Below are 24,382 nucleotides of genomic sequence, written 5' to 3' on the forward strand. Positions count from 1 at the left end.
GTGTCAAAAGGACACCTTGTTGCACCCCTGAAATCTGCATATGAGTACATCTTGTACACACACATGCCCTAAGGGCATGTGTGTGTGTAAAATGGAACTTTGATAAAATGCACTTTAGTGCATTTTTCAAAGTTTTTGCAAATTACCATGAAGTTCAACATTTTTCAAAGTTTTTGCAAATTACCATGAAGTTCAACTTCATGGTAATTTGCTCCCCCTATTGGCGAAATCGCTCTTTTGTTTACTTTAATGCATTGCATTTAAGGAATCTCAATTTGCGATTCCTTAAATGCAATGGCAATTTAAGTAATCGCAATTTAGAGATTACTTAAATTGCGATTTTTGCATTTGGGATGATGCATCCCAAATGCAAAAATACCGGTCGCAAAGGGGCAGATTCTGAGAATCTGCCCGTTTTCAACCGGTTTTTGCTTTGATGCATGTGGGCTTATATTCCTCGGAAAAAAATGGATCAAGCAAATTTGCATTAACTTGGAACTTAGACTACACTTAGGAGCATTGCTCATCTTAAAAACGGATACATCACAGAAAATAGTTTTTAGTCTTAATAGATTTTTATTTGCCACAAATTTAATTCGTAAGAGAAATGGACTGATATTTTAAACCATAAATGACCATTTTAATAATTGATTTTAGTATTGTATACTGATATGAAATTATATAAAATTTAGTGTTTGCATTAACGGACATGCTGTGCTTGATATTGATTGCCAGTGTGGCAGATGTACTAGCACTTTATCAAACGTATGATTGATTATGCACCTTACTGCCTTCAAAAAGAGTAGGTATATGGCCGACAGCAGTTACACTAGCACTTTATCAAACATGTGATTGATTATGCAGTTTACAGCCTTTAATTAGATTAGGCATATGGCCGACTCCTTCGCACTGTATCATTTATGTTAACTGCATGATTGATTATGCACTGTATTACTCTAAATAGAATAGGCGCACAGCCTTTTGTACCGAGAAGAAGTGACTAAAAGAAAAGGAGGAAATCACCAAAGCATTTGCACTTTATAAATTTCATGCTGCTTTTTTTTCTTTTTTTGAACTTAATTTGCAATGTCCTACATATTTAATTGTTATTTTTTACATTTTTATTCCAGACAGATTTTAATAAAATCCGAAACTGATGCTACACCATGCGCGGGTCTCGGCCACTCTATTGTACCATATATTTGTCAAATCCTTGCCTGATACGTGCGAATTAATGGAATTTGTATAGTTTATAACGTTTTCTGAAATCGATCAAAGATTGAATTGAAATTGAAAACTAAACAATTAATTTTCCATCGGCATCGCCTCTCGAAATCCCCCTTCACCCGGCCCTACCACTGTCACCTGCACGGACCGCAGCTGGGTATGGAGCAGACTCAGAACTCAACCATTCAAACTTATTGTGTTGTTTTCTTATATCACCCTATGTGAAACTCTTAACAGAATTAAAGAGCAGCATGGTTGAAGATGCCAATCAGTGCATCCTTTTTGCTCTGTGCTTGTGAAATCTCTTGTAAAGGAAAAAAAATCTTAAAGGGGCTTAGAGCCCACTTATTACCTACCTTTACTTTGGTTGGCTCCTGCACCACTCTTGTTTCCTTACTTCCCATTGCTCCTAGGTTCTGTTTTCATCCCTGCCATGAAGCATGGACCAGGTAAAGCTTCCTGTGGCCAGTCTCCTTCCACTGGCCGCAGACTCCTGGTCGCACTCTTTGTTAACTTTTCGGCAGGCACTTTTAGAGAGTGCAATCCTCTGCAGTCCTTCTCCTCACCCCTTCCTGCTCGCCATGTTGTTAATCTTCCCCCTACCCTCCCCCTGCCCTCCGTTGGGTCATCCGTGGTGTCAATCCTTCCACCCCCCACCATCCGATCTTTTTAACCTGCTCTCCTCCCGCCGTCCAATCTTTTTAAAATAACCCCTCCCACTGTTATTCTATTGAACTCACCAGTTTGCCTTCTGCAACACATTCTTTGTTTCTCTCCCTCCCCTACTTGTTGCTTGCCACTCCAGCCCCTATGCTCTTTTAAAGAGGATTGCACAGCAGTGTGAGCTGCTGTGCAAGATGGCTTAAAGTAAATAAGCTTAAAGTAAATAAAAAGTCAATGCTGGCTGCGCAATGGCACTTTGTTTTTATTTACTTTATGCCATGTTGCACAGCATCCCGTACTGCCGTGTAACATTTGTAAAAAATATTACCGAAGCCAAATAGCTCAAAAAGAAGAATTTGGCTTTGTTAATGTTTGTTTTATAGTTGTTCCACAGCAGCTCGTGTTGTATCTTTGAAAAACACTGACGACGCCAATAGGTCTTGCATAGGTGAAACCTATGGGCTTTGCCGATGCCTGTTGGAAATATTGCCGTAGCAGATGTTGCTGCTTCTGCAAAAGATCTCTGGGATTTTAGATAACCTGCCTTCCAGAAGAAAAAAAGAGCAGATAGAGACTTACCATTAATGTCCATTTGAACATTCACACTCAAGTCAAAGTTCTTACAGGCGAGGTCCTTCTCTGCTAGTATGGCATTGTACACAGTTACCACCTACAGCAAAAAGAGGAAAAGAGGTAGGATGTTGGTACTGCATTTATCAAGCTACAGAGAAGAAAATCCTAAAAGTATAGAGCTGTGATAAACATCATTGTCTTCAATCCATTCTTAGTGTAAGAAAGCTGGTTGGAGTTTTGTACTTGAACACCACTCCTCATCGTGTTAAACCCCTGCAGTGGTGAAGACCCTATGCTAGAACCCTCCTGGGTCTTCCAGTGTAACCACCTGCTGCGGTGAAGGGACCATCACTGTATTAAACTACTATGACTACCACATCAGTCTCCTGTAGTGCGTTTTGAGGGTTGGTGGAACTCACAGTGAATTAATGTTCCGGGACCCCTTAGAATATTCTGCATATCCTGCAACCTCCTGACGCTGTGCAGGAAACATTGCTGTAAGTGTATTAAGATCCCTCATATCATCATGTGTCCAACCTCCTGCTTTCTTGTAGAGCCCATTACTATAGTAACATAGTTGTACCCTATGAAATATTGTGTCCTAAGCCCTGCTGAGGTGTATGATACCTCATTTTAGTAGTCTAGTTGTAAACTCTGGGATATTGTGTCCCTGGGATATTGTGTCCAACACTTACAGAGGTGTACGGCCCCATTTTGTAGTAATTAATTTGTACCCTCTTGTACATTGTGTCCAATCCCCTGCTTTGTTGAAGGACCCCTTAATATAGTAATATAGTAGTACCCTCTGGAATACTGTGTCTATAACAGTGAGGTGTATGACTCCTCTTTGTAGTAATGTGGTTGTAAAAGCTAAACAAGTAAATAAATAAATAACTAGTGACACTTCCACCTAATCAGTCAGTTGTATCTAAACTTCCACAGAAAACCAATGCTCTTGGTAGTGGTCCAAGTGAAACACTGATTGACTCTCTCAGAACTACAGACAGGGAAACAAACAGGAATACTGTCACTACCTTTTATACCCTAACATCTCCACATGTTTCTTCATTAAGAATGTCACAAGTGGATGGTATCACAACTATTTATGAGGAGTTGTCAAGAGGGCAATAAACACATTATCCTTCAAGACATCACAGACTTCGCTGTTGTTCATTGTTAGGGTCTCTAGCTGGCAGCGGTTTACACCCTGTCCAAGTAGGGACAGTCACTCTAGTCAGGGTGAGGGAACTTTCAGCCCCGGGGATCCCATCCCCCAGGGCCTGCCCCATATTCTTACTTCATTTTTTTTTTTTTATGAATGGGAGGGGGGACGTGAGGGCCCCCTACCGGGCTGATTTCGGCCCTGGGAACTCCATCCCCCAGTGCCCTGCTTTGCTTTTATTTCCAGTTTTTTTCAATAAAGGAATGGGGGCTGTGTGGCACCCCTGTCCTGGACCAATTTTGGCCCCGGGGATCGCGGGGACCCCATCCCCCTGGGTCTGCCCTTTATTAATATTATTTTTAAATATGGGAGGGGGCGCACAGCTCCTTTCCCGGGCCGATGTGGGCCCACCCAGGGCACCCACTTACATTTGTTGAGGACCGCAGGGGGAGCCTAAAGGTCCACGCAGTCCCTGCTGGCTCCCTGCCTCCTGCGGGAGCTGGCATTGCTTTGAGACCCAAGGAGCTGCTGAACTTGCAGCTCCCTGGGTCTCAAAGCAATTTGTCTGTTTCCCTGTTCGCTTGACAGCGGGCAGGGAAACATACACATGCTCCGCTTTCAGCAAACAAGAGCATTTCCTGCTCCCGCTTGCTGAAAGCGGAGTGTTTGCAATGACTTGGCAGGAGCGGTGCCATATATATACCTTAGTTATAGTTAGGAAAACTTTATTTATTTCACACAAACCAAACTTGAACATTACAAATTCTAAAGTTATAGTTATACCTCAAATTTATAATTTACGTGCCACCTTAAAATCACTATAACTTAATGTTATTCTTTCTATCAAACAAACTTTAACTACACAAACATTAGAAATTCTAAAGTTATAGTTATACCTTAAATTTATAATTTACATGCCACGTTAAAATTAGTGTAACTGGAGCACCTCCATACACAGTGTTGTGAACTCGGTAGCTACACTTACATTTACTATAACCCGCTCCTTTTCCATGCACTGCTTATATCCTTTCATATTAAATTACTTATACCATCTGACATTATAACATTCATTAACACTTATGACATTGCAAATCACACCATTTGTCAGAACACAATGCATGGTAGAGTGGTGAGTTTCTTTTTACTATTGGTGAGTGTGGGGAGTGGCCATGTCTTTCATAAGGCAAAACTTTGAGTTGATCGTCATTCCCCGTTAAACGGTGAATTATACTCTGTTCATCTGCATTTATGGTCTAGGCATACATATATTTATGTGTAATTGCATGTGTTTTAAAACAATGGTATTCAACCAAAACCAACATGCAGGGGATGAAAGTTGTGCACAGAGATCTTGTGAATATTAGTAGAGTGGTTTACATGAGTAACTCAATTAACCTGCAATCTGTGAGGTAATAAAAGGTATTTTGTCCTGTGAATGTTGCTCTTCTGTGGTAATAAACTGGAATTTTACCTCTGCAGTGCAGTAATAAATGTGTTCCTGTGGGTTCTTCAGCAAACTTATAAATACTGTGGCGCCGATTCCGAGGTCCGTCTGACATCGGTCAGGAGCCGTAACCGACCAACCTGCTGTCGTCGGTAACGGCCCTGCTAGTACGATGCGACCGAACAGGGTTCGGTCGCAGTCGTATACAACACAATGCAAGCATGCATTCCGAGCGGAATGCATGCTTGCATCGTGGAAAGCAGGGGTGCAGTTCATCCCTGCACCCTGTGGGCAGCACCCCAAGGTGCTTGCCACCGGGTGCAGGGATCCACAGAGGGGCACCATAGGTGCCCCCAGGCCGCCATACGGCAGCCTCGCACCCATGGGGGCCCCCAAAGACAGTTTTCGACTTCCTTTTCGTGCCCGAAAAACCGGCATGAAAAGGTAGTGAAAAACTGCCATCGTACTCCCTCGATCTCAAAGAGGCGGCCGGGGAGTACTGAGGGATTTCCGGACGGCGGACGGGCTCTCCGAGCCTGTCGTCCGCAATCTGGAAATCCGTGTTGGATTCCTTTACGACCGAGCCCATCAGAATGGCTCGGTGGGAAAGGAATCAGGCCGACACGATCCGATTCAGTCGGAATGGCTCCGACCGTCGGTCGGAGCCCTTCCGACCGAAATCGGATTCGGCCCCTCTGTGTTATTTGGCCACCTGTCTTTACACTGATCAATAAAACATGTTATTTGGAGTAAGTGGACTAATAAATGCAGATTCAGACTTTATTGACCAGTGAAAGTTCAAACCCCATGTATTCAATGTAGCAGATCCACATCTTCTGAGTCTTCTGGACCTGGATCATCATAAGGATCTTCAGTGCTTCACTCTATGGGCCACTGATAAGGGAATGCACTATGAATCTGCTTGAATAGCTCTGTTTATAACTAATGCACATGAAAGAACAGCACAGTGTAAACCCCACATGGAGATGCATAGGGAGCAATCTGTTCTTATCGCCATTATAGAGGATGGGCTATCATGATAGAATTATGACAGATTTATTTTGACTTACTGTTAAAGTTCCTTGTCCAGCACCCTTCGCCTCAACCGTGAAATCATGGTTCAGTTTGGTCTGTAAAGAAATTAATTGTTACTTTTTTCCACTTATTCATTGTTCATCAGATCCTAATCACTATTTTTCTTCCTATAACACATAGCTTTATAACTGCTGACCCGTATCTAAGCATTCCTTGTTTACAGCAGTGAACTGGTAAGTAACATACACAAGTTATACATTTTGAATACATAATGGTAAGAAGGTGGTAGTTAGCATTGAGCACAGACCACAGTGGCAACTGGTGCCAAAAAAGTTGCCCTAAGATATTGTTTTTGATTTATTATCTAATATAGCACTAGTGGGCATCTAACCTTTACTTGATGTTTTATTTACAACCTCTGAGCAACATATGCTGCTGAATTATATTCATCTAATTTTCATGTGATCTTCCTGCTGCTGGACTTCTATGTCAACGTTATCAATTGCAAATATTCAGGGCCTTTCCCTTTACCAAGAAATTCCCTTGAATGGGGCTGAGGAGTGTGGGCATGCGATTAGCCAACAATCACTGTGGTGGACCCAACTAAAAAAAGTTGTGACAAGTGGATTGTCTATTGCATTCAGGTGTATTGCTTCAGGTATCTGTATGAAAGTATTTAATCATTCTGCACAAGTGCACAGTATTGGACAGCTTACTACGTAACAGCCCAAGACCCACGGGACCCGTCCAAGGACTCAGAGGAAGCATTGCCCATGCCAATAGGGACTAATTAGGTGTCATTTAAGTTGGCTCTGCCATTCGTCTCCATTGAAATTGTCAAGCTGATGTGGAGCATCAGCCCAATATGAGCATTGATAACAGGCTGAGTGGACAGGGGACCATAAACGCTGGTCAGTTCGAGGCATGTGGGCTGCTGAATTCATATCTGTGCATAGATCGCCGCCTAGTGTTGGGTCCGGATGTTTGCACGTTGTTGTCCTGGAAGAGTCTTCGAAGTATCCTGGGATAGGTGACTCCTCCCCTGGACTACAGTGCGCATGGGCATCCTCTCCATCCTCAGATTGTTTTTTTCCGCCATTGGGTTCGGATGTGTTATCTTGACTCAAGTTAGGAAAACCTGTTTTCAGGCCAAAAGGCCTTTAGCTCGCGTCGGTACTGTTATCGATCGGTATCGATAGTATCTTTGTTAGTTACTAACTTCTAGAACAAACTTTCGCATCTTACCCGACCGTCGATTCGACATCAGCGATGGAATCGAGGACACCATTCAATGCGAAATACCCCCACGTCGACGTCCATCCGGTGTGCAACAAATGCCTTTCACCGGATCACGACGAATCTACATGCATGGCCTGTGCCAGATTTCGATCCAAGAAGACTCTACGGAATCGACGAGCGGCGAGACTCGAGGCGCAGCAAGCGGCACCGGCCCCGGCCCCGGCCGACATCTTCAACGCCGAGACCGACGATGTCGAAGAAGTGGAGAACCTACCCTCCAGTCCCGTTTCCGAACATGACTCCGGATCGGGGGATGTCGACGAAACACTCTTTCGCAGAGATGAAGACGACACCGAGGTAGGAGACTATGATGAGGCCTTAGGGGCCGAAGAGAGTAGCTCCGGTGACGAGCAAGGCCTACCCGTTCAGACTGAAGAAAGCCCAGTGCAACAGTCTATGGCTCCGGTCGAGGGATCGCCTTCGGGCCTTACCCAAGACTTATCCCGCAGTTCTTCGGCCCCGCCCTCGGGCCCGGCCACGGACATTCAGCGGCAGCCATTAATGCCAAAAATGGCTGGTTTCCCTTCTTTAAAACCGAAACCGAAAGCAGTATTGGTTCACTTGAAACCGAAACCGAAAGTGGCGCTGGTCGGATCGAGGCCCTCCACACCTTCGACGCCAGCAAAACACATCGGCACAGAGCGTACCAAACGAGACTTCGGTGCCGAACTCGAATCGGCCGACGTCGGAGTCGACATAAGGAAGAAGGCCTTCGGTACCACCAAACCTGCTCGGCTCCCGGCACCGACGCAATCGACTCCGACCCCAAAGGTCAAACAGCCTGCTGCGTCTCCCGCCGCTTCCACGGCGACATCTAAGCCACAATCATCGAAAAAGTCGACGGCCACTCCCGCCCCTCGACTCGATGACCCACCGGTGCCCAAAAAAATCCACGACCGCCTCAACTGAACCGGTCGGTGCGAAAGACTCGAGGGCTCCAGACGCGACCCATTGCTGCGCAAAGCACCAAAAAGAAAATGGTCCTCCAGGACACGTCGGGCTCCGAGCCACTTAAAGCTCCAGCAGCCTCTTCGACGCCAGCCAACATTACTTTTGGACTGCCACCATCCACGGCCCCGAAAATGTTCCAAATCAGGACACGGGTGACCCATACCACAATCACGCCTGCCGAACACTCTGCGGAGACGTCTCCATCGCATATAATCGACGCCGACACCGGCAGGATGATTATCCACAAACGGAAAATAACTTCGGAGCCGGCTTTGGACTCCTTCAGGATTCCACTAAAAAGAAAGCTGCCTGTGGCTTCAGAACCAGTTCTTTACGAACCTTTCCACTCACCCTACCAGGATCCACAATCCTTCTCTCCCACACACTCCGACACGGATGCGTTGGGGGACTACATGGGTGACCAGGTCCCCTACCCCGGAGACATGGACCCTGACGGCCAACAAGACCCTGATCAAACTTGGAATGACCCTGTGGACCCAGGTGCACCTATGGATGCACAAGACCCGCAACTCTATGGAGCAAAAACATCTCCCACAGAGGACACGCCAGCGTTCAACGCTCTAATTGAACGTGCTGCGGCCAATCATGGGGTGCAACTTCACTCGGACACCGTCGAGGACGACTTTCTTATGGACACTTTTGCCTCCTCAGAAAGAAATATAAAAACTCTACCCATGTTGAAGGGTGTCCTCAAACCAGCAAAGGACATCTTCAAGGAACCCACCAGGGCAAGAGTGATAAACCCCAGGATCGACAAAAAATACAGATCAGCGCCTGGGGACCCTACTTACATCAGAGGCCAATTACCTCTGGATTCCATTGTCGTTGCGAATGCTCGCAAGAGGGCACACTCACAAACAACAGGTGACGCTCCTCCCCCGGACAAAGAGTCCAAGGTGTTAGAGACCTCTGGCAAACGGATTGCCGCCCAGGCAGCCAACATATGGCGCATTGCCAATACTCAAGCACTCCTCGCTCGCTACGATAGAGTGCACTATGACACATTAGAGCAACTAATCCAACATCTCCCTGACCAATTCAGAGAAGGTGCAGAGATCCTCATCAGGGAGGGACAGCTCCTCACAAACGCATCCATCAAGTGCGCGCTGGATGCCGCAGACACAGCTGCAAGGGCATTAAACACTAGCGTCATGCTGCGACGACATGCCTGGTTACGAATCTCCGGATTCAAACCTGAGGTGCAAAACAACATACTCAACCAGCCTGTCAACCCCGACTATTTATTCGGCCCGGAGGTTGACACCACCCTAGAGAAAATAAAGAAGGACACGGACACTGCAAAGTCCATGGGGGCTCTCCAAACTCAGTCCTTTCGGAGCGGCTCCTTTCGTCGCCCCGGAAATAGAGGAGCAGGTAGAGGACAGGGGTCACAGCAAACATACAACAAGAGCAATACACAAACCACCTACGATAAAAACACCCGGGGTGGATATCGTGGCTCCAGTACAAAGGGCAGAGGACGCGGCTACGGCAACACCAGGTCCTCCCCCAAGAACAAGCAGTGACGCCCTCTCCCTTCCTCCCGACCACATAACACCTGTCGGGGGAAGGCTACAAAGGTTCCTGTCCACGTGGAACTCCATCACCACGGACAGGTGGGTCAAAGATATTGTCAAATACGGTTACTGTCTAGAACTAACCTCCACTCCACCCACAATACCTCCAAAAAACCGTCCTATGTCCTCAGAGCACTTAACGCTCTTACAGCAGGAGGTGCAAAGTATGCTTCTAAAAGGCGCAATAGAGGTCGTACCCGTCCACGAGCAAGGTACGGGGGTGTACTCCCTGTACTTTTTAATACCGAAGAAGGACGGGTCACTCAGACCTATATTAGACCTGAGACCCCTAAACAGATACATTCTTTCCGAGCATTTTCACATGCTCACTCTCCAGCAAGTCCTCCCGCTGCTCAAGCAGGGAGACTTTCTAGCCACACTGGACCTCAAGGATGCGTATTTCCATATACCCATTCACCCATCACACAAAAAATACCTCAGGTTCACTGTTCAAGGACAGCACTACCAATTCAGAGTCCTTCCCTTCGGCGTGACAACGGCACCAAGGGTGTTTACAAAGTGCCTAGCTACTGTGGCGGCACATCTACGGAGGCAGCACATACACGTCTACCCTTACCTGGACGACTGGCTCGTTCAAGCGAAGTCAGCCCAGCAATGTGCCAGCCACATGTCCCGCACCATTCACCTCCTTCACAGTCTAGGGTTCTCACTGAATTACCCAAAATCCCATCTCCAGCCCGCACACGTACAACAGTACCTTGGTGCAACTATAGACACTCTGGCAGCCACAGCTCAGCCAAATTTAGTGAGAATCAACAGCATGCAAATGCTGATTTCCAAGTTCAAACCACAACACTCCCTGCCCGCACGAGTGTTCATGCAGTTGATAGGCATGATGGCCTCCTGCATCTTCATAGTCCCACACGCGAGACTACATATGCGCCCGCTTCAGGAGTGCTTAGCACGTCAGTGGAATCAGGCTCAAGGACAGTTGAAAGACCTAGTGTTGGTGAGCGGTCGGGCATACAACTCTCTGCATTGGTGGAATCCACAAAACCTTTGCAAGGGCCGACCGTTCCAAGAGCCTGTCCCACAGATAATACTGACGGCGGACGCGTCTCTCCAGGGATGGGGAGCTCATGTACTCCATTACACAGTGCAGGGACTATGGACACAACAACAAAAGAAGATGCACATCAACCTCCTAGAGCTGATGGCAATCTTCCTCGCTATGAAAGCATTCAAAGTACACTTGTGCAACAAAGTCGTGTTGATCCGGACGGACAACATGACTGCCATGTACTACATACAGAAGCAGGGAGGAACACACTCTCCACAGTTGTCTCATCTGGCTCAGAGCATGTGGAAGTGGGCCATTCAGAGGAACATGTTCCTCATGGCAGAACACCTCCCCGGCAAAGACAACCAGATGGCGGATCTGCTCAGCAGACACAGCCACCAGATGCACGAGTGGGAGTTACACCCATCAGTACTCCAACCGTACTTCCAGCAGTGGGGTCATCCAGAGATAGACCTATTCGCGACAAGCGAAAACGCAAAATGCCAAAGCTTTGCCGCCAGGTTCCCACATCCGCAATCGCAGGGCAATGCGATATGGATGAACTGGTCCAGCAGATTTGCGTACGCTTTTCCCCCAGCACCACTGATACCCCTGGTGGCACGCAAACTGCGTCAACACTCACTGACGCTCGTCCTGGTTGCTCCAACGTGGGCACGCCAGCCGTGGTACACCACCTTTCTCGAACTTTCCGTGGTGCCGCATCAAAGGCTACGGATCAAACCCGAGCATTTGACGCAGAACCATGGGGAGATTCAGCACCCAAATCCGCAACAGCTGAACCTGGCAATCTGGCTCCTGAAGTCCTAGAGTTTGGCTACCTCAACCTGCCACCTGACTGTATGGACATCATTAAGGAGGCCAGGCGACCCACTACCAGAGCTTGCTATGCAGCCAAATGGAAGAGGTTCGTCATTTATTGCAATAATAATGACATTAACCCGCTAGACGCATCCATCCAAAACATTATTTGTTACCTATTACACCTATACCGATGCAATCTGGCGTACACCTCTATACGTGTCCATTTGACCGCAATATCAGCCTATCTGCAGACCAGGCAGCACCTCTCTCTATTCAGAGTGCCTGCCATCAAAGCATTCTTGGAAGGACTCAAACGAGTCATTCCTCCAAGCCACCCGCCGGCTCCGATGTGGAACCTCAATTTGGTCCTCACACGCCTGATGGGTCCACCCTTTGAACCTCTACACTCATGCGAGATTCAATTCCTTACCTGGAAAGTAGCTTTCCTAGTAGCGATCACTTCTTTGAGGAGAGTTAGTGAACTCCAGGCACTAACCGTTCAAGAGCCATTTATACAAGTCCACGCCAACAGGGTCGTACTACGTACCAACCCCAAATTCATGCCAAAGGTGGTATCGCAGTTCCACATGAATCAAACCATTGAACTGCCCGTTTTCTTCCAAAACCCACAAACTGTCGCAGAAAGGGCACTCCACACACTAGATGTCAAAAGAGCCCTCATGTATTATATTGACAGGACCAAACCCTTTAGGAAAACACAACAACTTTTCGTTGCCTTTGCCCCACACCACAAAGGTAACGCTATCTCCAAGGCAGGAATAGCCAGATGGATCGTTAAATGTATCCAAATTTGCTATCAAAAGGCTAAACGTACTTTAACGATTCCCCCACGAGCCCACTCAACACGTAAGTTAGGGGCCTCAATGGCTTTCCTAGGAAACATTCCTTTGCATGACATATGTAGAGCAGCCACCTGGTCCACTACACATACATTTACCAAACACTATTGTGTAGATGTGCAATCAAAACAGCAGGCAGCTGTAGGACAGGCTGTTCTCAAAACTCTTTTTCAGACCGCTGCAGCTGGCACTGGTAGCCGCCGCTAATAAGAGGGCACTGCTATATATTCTATGCACAGATATGAATTCAGCAGCCCACATGCCTCGAACTGAATATGCTACTTACCAGTATGCATCTGTTCTTGGCATGTAGGGCTGCTGACATTCATATCGCCCTCCCTCCTCCCCGGCGCCTGTAGCAGCTGCAGCTCTCAGAATTACTGTAAGCATGGTCATCACTTTCTATATCTACTCCATCACTGCCACAATGGCGAAAAACAATCTGAGGATGGAGAGGATGCCCATGCGCACTGTAGTCCAGGGGAGGAGTCACCTATCCCAGGATACTTCGAAGACTCTTCCAGGACAACAACGTGCAAACATCCGGACCCAACACTAGGCGGCGATCTATGTACAGATATGAATGTCAGCAGCCCTACATGCCAAGAACAGATGCATACTGGTAAGTAGCATATTCAATTCTTCTTCTATAGAAACTTTGTATGTGATCTTAAATTGCTACTTTGGTGTACATTTAACCCTGATGTGTGTTGAGCATTAAGAAGGTACTGGGTTGCACTAATTTAGTGAGATGTAGTGGTAAGCCGTTTAATAGGCTGTCTAAGGGTCTGCCACAAAAAACATCAACCAATTCATTAGATTTCACAGAAAAAAATGGAACATGGTTTAGCAAACATAGCCTCAGATAATTCAACTTGACTTCGGATATTGGTATATTACAACATATTATTGCCTTGAGCGCACTCAGTTATATGCTGAGAAGATCCCACTTAACCTTTTTGCTTGGATGTATATTGCAAGTAAAGTTAGTTAAATGGATGAAAGCATGATGAATGTATATTTAAAACATATGAATGAGTTAACTATGTAAATAGGTTTTCAACTACTGTTCAGTTTACTAACCAAATAGAGTGTATTAATACCAAGCTATGCTATGGAGGGGCTAGTAATGAGTAAAATGACTAGATGTGATTGCATAGTCGACATAATTGGATTGACAACCTTGTCTGTGGCTCAGCAGAAATAATTTTGTGTAAAATGTTCCCAACAAATATTAGTAATATATTAAGGATTGTGGTTCATAGGAAGTTGCCTCACATGGCAACTTTACTGAAATATTGTATATTTTTATTTATGTAGCTTGACAGGTTGGAAGAAAAAAGCAAATCAGACAGAGTCCTGAATCTTTAATACAAATCAAAGAGCTCGGGTCGACTTAGCCTTAGGTCAGCCAAATCAGTAAGAATCATCCTCGCTTGAATACTTTACAGGTTACAGTTTTACTGAACAAACACTGGGCTATAGAACAAAGAATAGGGAAAGCGATTTCTGCCAGGGTAATAATATTGGAGCGAGAAAACATTCTGCTTCTAAAAATCAGCCTTGTCATGATCGGTGTCCCTTGGAATCTCTGCTTTAGTGATATCTGTCGGAATCAGAAAACTTTAGCCAAATATGCCCAGGCGAACTTTCCAAATTAGACAGATTTGGTATGTGAATGTATCTTCAACCTCCCTTAATCAGAACCTATCTCCAAGGTCTAAATAAGTACCTTTCAATACAGGTAATAAATGCTTTCTCTCAATTTGGGAAGCATGGTAGAGCAACTTAAAGGCCAATGAATTAAACTGCTCTACTGTCCAAAATAGAAAGAGGTGCCTTTCAACATTCATGAGTGGATTTGTTTTCGCTTTTACCAAGTGTGCTTCTGAAAGTCCGGCCCATCTTGCTGAAGAGGGAAAGGTGGGTAAAAAAACATACAGTGTCAGCTCTGATCATGTTCCCTACTTCAGCCAATCAAAAACATTGTCATACTTTGGCCCTGTGCTTCCACTAAACGTATCTTGCTTTCCACCTCCACATGACAAAGGTATTTCTCACTGTATATCTGTGGACCTCAAGTTGTTTTAAATGCAGGTGGTTTTTCTGCTGCAGGCCATTACAGCACCATAAGGAATGAATGCCTCTTAAGGATGTGTTTGGGGCGAGTGGTTGAAAAGAAAAGGGGGTTGAACAGATATAAATCACTCATCAAAGTTTCACGTGGACACGCAAGTGGTTGGGCCATTACCACTTACTAAAATTTGGCACAGACACTGCTGTGCTCAACTCACGTTCCCCAGACCTGACTAATCCAAGAATGCTTTTAATAGGGGGCTAAACTCCACATCTACATCAATGTTAATATTGGTTGCAAGGTGGCACTTATCATTCAGAAAAACAGTCAATGTGGTACTCTTTGTTTGCAAGTTTATGAATGTGTGTTTTTTTTTTTTTTACAACAAACATGTTTTGCATACTGGATTTAATTTGAAACATCATGTTTAACCTACTGGGTTTTATATGGAAATTTGGTTTGAAATAATGGTTTTAACGTGGAACGTCTTGTTTACAATGTTGGTGAACTTTTCTTTTGGAATACAGTTTTGGTTTGTTTTTCATTAACGTTTCAAAAACAAATCAAAACAACAAATGGAGAGAAAGATTAAAATGAAAAAAAGCACGTCATCGACTAATGTTCTTAATGAGAAAACTTTAATTCTGAATATTGACGTAGAGTCTCAAGTGCGCCACATTCTCTGTGAGTCTGAGCTGTAGAATTCAATGGTTCTAATGAATGATGATGCAAAGGAATGTAGGTGTTTTTTTTGCCGGGTTAACCCTGGCATTTGGGCTGAGGAGAGGATAAAACCTTCACAAGAGCTACAGATATGACGCTGTAGCTATTGACCCAACACATGATTAAGAAGTTACCGTCTTCTAAATACGAGGCTCCTGTCTCATCAATGAAAAACCTCCCTCCAGGCTTGAATTTTTTTGTCATTGAGGGTTTTAAAAAACCTGTTTGGAGTTGCAGGAAACTGGCTAAATTGATGGAGCTGCTTCTCTCAGAGGAGAATAGATATCTGGAGTTGCAGAAAGGAGAGTTCTGAGCAGCTCACACTCAAATCTGCTGGAAAGTCCCATCAGAATGTTTTAACTGAGTATGGGAAGCCCAACAGTAAGGAAGTTGAGCATAGGTAAGACATCAGCAATCTAGTCGGCAGAGGCATATGGAGTCTAACTTTGAGGCATAAAAGAAGCAGCTACTGTATTTTCTGCATTAGACAGAAGCTGATGAAACTGGGAGAGTCGTCCAGGAAATGTATCATGATGCAGTTTTCTACATAGCACAAGCACAAAAGGGTTCTGTGCACTTGTTTAGAAGTCTTCAGCTCATACATTACCTTGAAAAATCTCTGAGGCAATGAATGTTTTGCTGACAGTAGAACTTGGAAACAGAGGCAATTACTGCTCTGTGTATCAAAGCTCTGTTGCCTGCAAAACATGCATTAACTGAGAGATTTATCAAGTTGTTATATGCCCAGAAGATACCAAAAAGAATAGCACAGACCCCTTCTGTACTGGTGGAGCACAGGATATGGCTTAATGATACTTTCTTGGACATCTGTTGAATCTACTGCATGACTTCAGTTAAAGAGATAGGTTTGGTCTGCAGAACGCATGCCTTTAGACTGAAGCAATTATTTGTGGCTAAACCCTTGAATCACTTTTGCCTCTACAGTATGAAGTGTCATTTACACTGTTTCACCATGGCTGTTATTACTCCCTTGGATAGCTGCTGTTTTAGAGTGAACAGTTCACATTGAAAGGATGTCTAATAGAATAATGATGATAAAGATATTGATGAACAGAATATCTCGTCAAAAAATCGAGGACCAAATTATCGAGAAGGTAAGGGCAAATAGGTAAGTAAAGATGTACTATTCTTAACTCCACATCTGTGTACCTTGAAAATATATATAGTCAAAGTACGTATGTGTGGAGTTAAGTATAGAAACACTTTGCTTTCCCATAGAAACCTATCTTAACTAGGTTTTTTTGTTTTCGCTATTCTTGACACAATATTTTGACCATGCAATATTTGTTCTTCTATATTTTGTCCAAACACCCATTCAACTGACAAACGATATTCTGTAACAGGCATACCACGCCAACAAGCAACAGTTCGGATCAGGAAGTGTGGAGCAAGAGTGGGGAAAGTGTGCAACACTAGTATGTCTGACGGGAAGTGAGTTACTGTTGTCGACTCCACCATCAGCCCGCACATGATGTGGTGACATGATTTTGATCATGAGAGCACTATTCACAGGAGCTCTCCCATTTTGGGGTCACTAAATGACCTTCTGACACTGGCAATCGGAGCATAAGAGGGTTCATGCTTTCAGGTAAAAAAAATTCATATGAACTGAAAACTTAGCAAAATGACTGTTGAATTTTGCAAAAACAGAAATAGGACTGTAGTGTCTTGTTAAAACAAATTGTATGACTCCTTGTTGGATTAGAGTTCTGTCTTTAAAGATTTTGTGCCAGTTTGCAGGAAAATCCTTCCTACATAATAACCTAAGAGGCTAGAAGATGGGACAGACAGTGTGTAACTGTTTAACATTTAGTTTCATTAATTATTTGCAGATGGTTCGTTTTATGGTTGTGCAACATTGTTTTCCTGCGAGTCTCTGTGAGAAATGTAATAGAGTGACATGAAAAATCCTTAAGATTTGTGGCAATTTGTGTACTTTTTTAATTTATTGTTGCTCTACAGATAGACTGTTATATTTTATACCACATGAGAGTATGTGATTACAACCATTTAATTATTGTTTGAGAGGCAGTGAGTTGATATATCAAGGGGTAGTGCACTCCTTATAAATGGATGCTATGCATACACAGTTATCATTGCTGCAGCGTCAATAATTGGGAATTTAAAAAAAAAATCTGATGCTAATGAATTCCTGCACGATGTTAAGTTCAAATGGAGATTGGGTACTTGTACATATGCATCCTGTGTATGATATCTGGTTTAGTGTGGTTGGGTTATAGGGTAGGCAGAATTACCTTCATTCATGCACATCATTTTAGATGTGATGTATGTATGGAGATTGCATATAAGACCTATCTTAGTGCAATTAATGTTAACATGCTAGTCTGTTTGACCTTGAATGTGATGCTAGCATGCTAAAAATGTGTTTGCAGTTTTGGCTACGAAGGATACGGCTATGTTGCAGTATGTGTGGTATGTATGTATAGTGTATATGAGTATGAGATTTGCGGTCAATATGGAGAGATTGCTTAAAGGTCCTTAAACATGTTCTGTTTACTGACTTGCAACTGGAAGATGTGGTAGTTATCTTGAAATTTGAAGTTGTGTGTAACTATGTGATGCATAGAACAATTGTAAAGAATATGTATGTGTGGAGGTAGTGATTGAAGATTTTGTGTTGGAGTCTGGTCTTATAAGTTTGTAAGATGAACTATGGTTAAACCCTCTCGCATGGATTTGCCCTATGCATGTGTAGACGTTGAGTGTAATGGGATCCCTGCTATAGACGGAGGCTAGAGGCTCGATTGTGCTGGCCATCAGTTGACGGTGAACACATGACTGCTTACCTGTGTGTCTTTGTATGTTGTGAATGGCAACTATGAGGTAGGGTAAGCGATCAGGTCTGAGGGGAAGCCACAGGACTTGCATATCTTTGAGCCATCGCCTTGTTTGTGATTTGCAAATGCATCCTGTCCTGTGACTTATATTTGGCTATAGGTTTAGATAGCCTCTTGTCATGAAGGATTACAAGGTTTCTTAAAATCTTTGCAAAGTTTCTGTTACTGCTTTCTTGTCTTTGTACATCTGTAGGGGTTCTGGAAAGTAACAGGATTCATTGGTTGAGTGTAGTTTTTTGAATGATGGTGTAGTAATTGTCCTAGACCTGTACGATTTATCTTTTATTGTTTTCTGTGAAAAGGAGCTGTGTAGTATATTGTGTATACCCCATTCCACGCATGTGTGTTATGGTGTTTGGAATGGTGAGCGTGGCTTGTGATGAGATGGAATGTTGGTTTGAGTGAAGGCTTATGCCTGGCAGTTATGGGTTGAAGGGAGCATGAAGGCACGACAAGCGCCAAAGACATATTGGGCTAACATGGGATGAAGATTATTTCATTTTCTACCTAGGTGTCCCCAGACACATCTATGAAGAACCTTCCACCAGACTTAACAAAGTGTTTAATGCAAAGCTTTTCTTTTTGAATGAATGCTTTTAACATGAATTGTTTTGTTGGAATATGTTGAGATTTTAGGGTAAAATCTTTAATTTGATGTGCGGATCTTAATGTAGAATATTTTATTTGAAATCTGTCTTTCATGTGAACTTTGTGTTTAAAACACCAGTTTTAATTTGAATCTTCTTCTTGTTATGTAGAATATACAATGGCGAGATTCCACCACAATACTGTTTGTATAGGTAAACGTACTTTTTACAATACTTGCTGCACTGTATAACGTTTTACTTGGAATCATTGCTGCACAGATTTAAGAATTTGATTGCATCAGTGATCTTTCTGGATAGAGTGACTATTAATCATTAAAAGTGTAATTTGGAAAAATTTTTGTTCTGGAAACCTTTCACTTGAAAATTTTATTAGAAACCGGCAGCATATAGTTTTAAATACTGGTTTCTTTGTTTCATTGTTCAAAGTTTTCTTTCTTAAATAATTGATTGTTGCATTTTCCTTTTTCTAATATGAGTTTCATGGTGAAATATTTTATTTGGAACATTGATTAAACAAAAACTATTTTTTGTAAATACTGGTTTCACTGGAAACGCCCTTTAATTAGAATGCTGGTTTTGATTAGGGGTGGGCGAAATTTGCGTAATTGCGTTACGCAAATCTCCGCGAAACGGTAAAAAATCTCCGCGAACACGCAGAAATTCCGCGAACACGCAGAATTGCTTGTTCGCGATGCTTTTTTCCTGTTCACAATTGCTGTTTGCGTGCTCGGGGAGAAATATCTCGCGAACACGCATTTTGAGAACGCGAACAAGCAAAAATTTCGCGAAATCGCGGAAAGCAGACTTTTGAGCAATTTCGCATTCTCCGCGGAACGCGAAATTACGCAAATTACGCAAATTCCGCGAGCGGAACGGAATTTGCCGCCCAGGCCTAGTTTTGATATCAGCTTTTCACTGATGGGTGAATGTTTCTAACGAGTTCTTGTTCAACTGTGGGCCTGTGAAGACACCTCATTGTTCCTCATACCCACTGTGCCCTAGCAAGTCTGTCACACCAGCACAATTGACACCTTGGCAATGGCAAGGAACCTTGGCAATGGCAAGCATCACTCTGTTACTACCTGCCAGATGGCATAACCATGGGTATGCGCAGGTGTGAATTCTGTGCTGTCTGTGCCCCATGGCTCAAATCAAACTACACTAATATGGGCCTACTTAGCAGAAATCAGACCGGGGTCACGTTTGCCTTTGTTCTGTGGGTGTGTGGATGGGAGTGTGAGCTAGACTGTTTGTATTGAAGCAGGACCATTTGAACTGAAGCAGAAAGTCTGATTTAGATTAAGATTGGTGCCTGTCTGTAGTGAGTAAGTGAAAATATAATGAACAGCAGTGTGGCCAGAATAACCACCAGTGGTTGAGATAAAATCAGCCATTCCACCTATCTCATCTTTGATTTCTCAGTGAGACAACCTATATGCGAGGGTATGCCCACATGAGATTCCTGAGCTTACTGTGCAATAGGGATTAAACTTTGCCTTAATGATGAGGCCCAACAAAGCCAAAACAGTATGGGCATGCTTTCGTTTCCATTCATAGGGGATATGACTTGACCTTTTGGGCTGATCTGTTCCCACTGGAGAAAGTCTAATCACCATATGGTTCAGCCAAATCTGTAGTGGCACAGTGAGCAAATAAATAATGAACTGAAATGTGGCCTGAGCAACTAGAAAGTGGCTAAGATGAATTCCAACATTGCCCCATCAGTTTTTGTATTTCACAGTGATCAGTCGTAAGTTTGATGGCAATGCCTAGATATGGGTCCTGAACGTCTGTGCAACAAAGTTCAATATAAACTGCATTAATGAGGCCCAACAAGGCCACAACTAATGTTCCACTGTTACTGTGCCCTAACTAGTTACAAAACTATGGACAAATGTGCTGCAAATGCTCAAAAACCTCCAAAAGTCACCTCTTACCAACCTTCTTACATATGAACACCTAACTAGTCAGCACAGCATATTGCTGTCTTCCAAATTCCAAGAAAATTTCAAAATGTCTTAATCCAATGCATTCTCTGAGGCTAATCACATGACCCTAAGCCCTTTCCATGCCCTCAAGTCCTTTTGAGGCAATATATTCATCAGCATATTGAGATCTTGGATTGTCATCTCGGAACCGGTATAGAAATAGTTTGTTTTTTCACTGTAAGACTGCACCTAAGCTTTAAAATCAGGGGAAGCTTCCACCCATTGTGCCCCTACCCATTTGAGTAATGTTGCAACAGTCCTCTCCAAACTCTGGGCCTTATTTACAAGACCATGGCTCACTTTTTTTAACACACCGGACTGCACAGTGTGCCTGCCCACATTTACAATGCCACATAAAGTCACCCTGTGTCACTTTTAATGGCCTTGAAAATATGGGCCCCTTTCATGCATTACTCTGCATAAAAGGGGCATTCCATGGGTGTGCTGTAGGCCTGGGAGGTAAATTACGTTCCGCTCACGGAATTTGCAGAATTTGGGTAATTTCGCGTTCCACGGAGAATGCGGAATTGCCAACAATTGGGCGATCCGCATCTTTCGCGGAATTCTTTGCTTGTTCTCGCTTTCAAAATGTGTGTTTGCGAGATATTTCCCCCCCCCCGAGCACGCAAACAGCATTTACAAACAGGAAAAAAGCATCGCGAACGGGCAGAAAAAGCAATTCCGCGTGTTTGCGGAGCTCTGCGTGCTTGCGGAGATTTTTTACCGTTTCGTGGAGCTTTGCGTAGCGCGACTGTGCAAATTTCGCCCACCCCTAAGTGTTCCCACGCAAAATCCATTGAACCTGACATATTCCCAGATATACAAAGTTTTGTAAAGCTGGGAATGCAGCAAGATCCTACGACTCCCCTGGTCAGTAGCAGGAGTGGTGCAACAAGGAGAAATACTTTCATTTCTCCTCGTTTTTTCCTCTTTCTATACATGCTTCATTCTGTAGCAGGTATAGAAAGAGAAAAATGCCATAAATTATTGTTTTTGTGCAGAAAGGTGTCCCTTCATGCACAAAAACAATCATCCCTGCAAAGCAGACACCCTTGCAACATGACGCAAGGGTACCTGTGCTGGAGAAAGTACACATATGCATCATATTGTTGTTAATAAGACGCATCATTGTGCTTTTAGAATGGCGCAGCGAGGCGCAGCAATATGGCTTGTGGCGCTGCACTGTGCCATTTTTTGAAAATGAGGCCCTGAATGTGCAACCTCATGTAGGAAAAGTTGTGTAAGCATTCAGCAGTGGCTGAATGCTAGTCTTCTTGATATTGAGAAAAGGTCTGTGTATTGTTTTTTGGGGTACACATATGTAATCTTGCATAATGCCTGAATTTCGTGATACAAGAGATTTGAAAAACTTCCCCCTATTTTGTAATATATGACATTTCATGTGATTTTTGCTTGCTGGAAACTAGTGCGAGTAGAAATTGTCTCATCATCATATTCCCTTTATTCAGGTTAAATAAAACCATAAAAGGTACAATATAAACATTTAAAATAGAAATGTAATAAGACTTGCAAATTCATTGTGCAAAACTATTTCTGAGTAAAACTATGTTGTGTGGGAAATTTCGGTCCAACAACACAAATCTCATACATTTTTTAAGATCCATAATATTCTAATAAAAAAATGATCAAAGAAATTCAGATAAAACAACCCAAAGCTAAAATGATTTATTAAGAGGACAAGTGAACTCCAAGATAAAAGGATACAAAATCAATCATAAAAACAATTGAAGCAGTACATTAGGTATACATGGAAGTGCTATTTTAAAAAGCATTCGACCTAATGTACCATATTGCTGACAGGTATCTGGCAATTGAATACACCTCACAGTCTCTGTGTTGGTTTTGTATATTCTAGGAGCTGTATGGCGGTCCCTAAACCCAAGAAGTTTAAAAAGGGTAATAATCTGTGTGCGTTGTTTAGCATAAGCCTCAAAATTCTCTGTAACTTGATAATCCATCAGACACAGATTTGATATGTTTCCCTTTTTCATCCAGGAATGGGTAAAAGTAGCTAACAGTAAAATGCCCAATCTCAATTTAACATAAAGTGCACGTGCATTCAGGTATTGCTAATACCCAGGTACACATGTGAACATCAAGAAGGAATCTACCAGGGTACCAGGAGAAACAGGAGAGAGTTTTACAACTAATACATAATTCCAGTAAGACGTTTTCAGCTTCTGCCAAGCACCTTTAGGTAATACAAAGGGATGTAGCCAAAAACTTTCCAAACCTAACCTGAATAACAAATTGTATATATGGGCAAGCCAAGGGATCTTCCCAACATGGTAAACATCTAGTATGATTCTAATACAATCCCTATGGGGACCTAGATCCTCATTGGTCCAGAGACTTAGCCAATATTAAATAGGTTACAACATAGCAATGTCAGAAATCGATCTTAGGGGTTGGTTGAATCTAATTGGCAGAGTCGACACACTGGTGAGGAGTCTCAAGAGGGTATTAATAAAGGCATTTCCAGCTTTAAGAAGGGTGTTAAGATGACAGTGCCTCCATACATCTGCCCCATGCGTAGCCCCACCACAGACTTGAATCTTATATCTCTCCAAAGGAGGGGAGATAGCGAAAGTGGGTGATCTATTGACAAATCTAAAGATAGACCCAGTTATTTGCTTTAGAGTCATGACACTTTTCCAACAATGGGAGTCTTCCAGTCTTGCACCCAAATATTAAAATTTATGTGCCCTATCCAGTGTCTTCCCCCCAAAGAATACCTCACTCTTGGGCGTTTTCCTCCTGTTACCAAAGACCATGTACTTGGTGTTGTGTTTGTTAATTTCCAAGCCGTGGTTTAAACAAAAAGTACTACATTTGTCCAAGAGAATAGGTAGACCACGAGGAGTCTTTGATAGTACATTTGTCATCTGTGGAAAGGAGATATGGTATTTCATAATCCTTCGCCTGCAGGGAGTCATTTTCACAGTTTAAGAGATAGGGGATGCAGCCACTTATGCACAATAGAAAAAGTGTGGGCGAAAAATACACCCTTGCCTAACACCTCTCCTGAATGGAATGTCTTCCGTCAATTCCCCTGTAGTGCCCCCCCAACTCTCGCAAAATGTTCTGTGTATAATGCCTGTATCAGGGACAGCAGTACATGTGAGCTCCTTATCTTGTGCAGAGCCACCCAACGTTTTGCCCTAGGGACAAGACTGAATGCAGCTTGCAGATCCACAAAGGAAACATACAGCAACCCCTTATCAATGTCCTCTACCTTCCACTTGATGGACAGAAATCGGACAATCTGGTCTATGGTGCTAATGTTGGATTCAAATCCCGCGTGTAAGTGAGATAACACTTTGACTTGGGAAATCCAGTCTGTGAGAAAGTGGCTCTGTATATACTGTTCCCAAATAGGTGCAGAGTCCACAGTCCCCAGAGGTTTGGCAGAGGCTAAAGTTAGATATAAC

The 24,382-nt window shown here is 43.5% G+C and overlaps 1 protein-coding gene across 2 annotated transcripts in view; it reads right to left on the reverse strand.

The window, feature by feature from the left end:
• The window catches only part of LOC146833089 (A.superbus venom factor 1-like), a 271,604-nt gene that overhangs the window by 47,231 nt on the left and 199,991 nt on the right, over positions 1-24,382 (reverse strand). For both annotated transcript variants that reach the window (XM_085600728.1, XM_085600727.1), the window contains 2 exons: positions 6,140-6,199; positions 2,470-2,560 (listed from right to left, as the gene is read on the reverse strand). In XM_085600728.1, the coding sequence (XP_085456854.1) occupies positions 2,470-2,560; positions 6,140-6,199 (151 nt within the window). The remainder of the gene's footprint in view (positions 1-2,469; positions 2,561-6,139; positions 6,200-24,382) is intronic.

Source organism: Triturus cristatus, chromosome 4_2 (genome assembly GCF_964204655.1).
Source record: "Triturus cristatus chromosome 4_2, aTriCri1.1, whole genome shotgun sequence".
In the NCBI taxonomy this organism is placed as follows: Eukaryota; Metazoa; Chordata; class Amphibia; order Caudata; family Salamandridae; genus Triturus; species Triturus cristatus.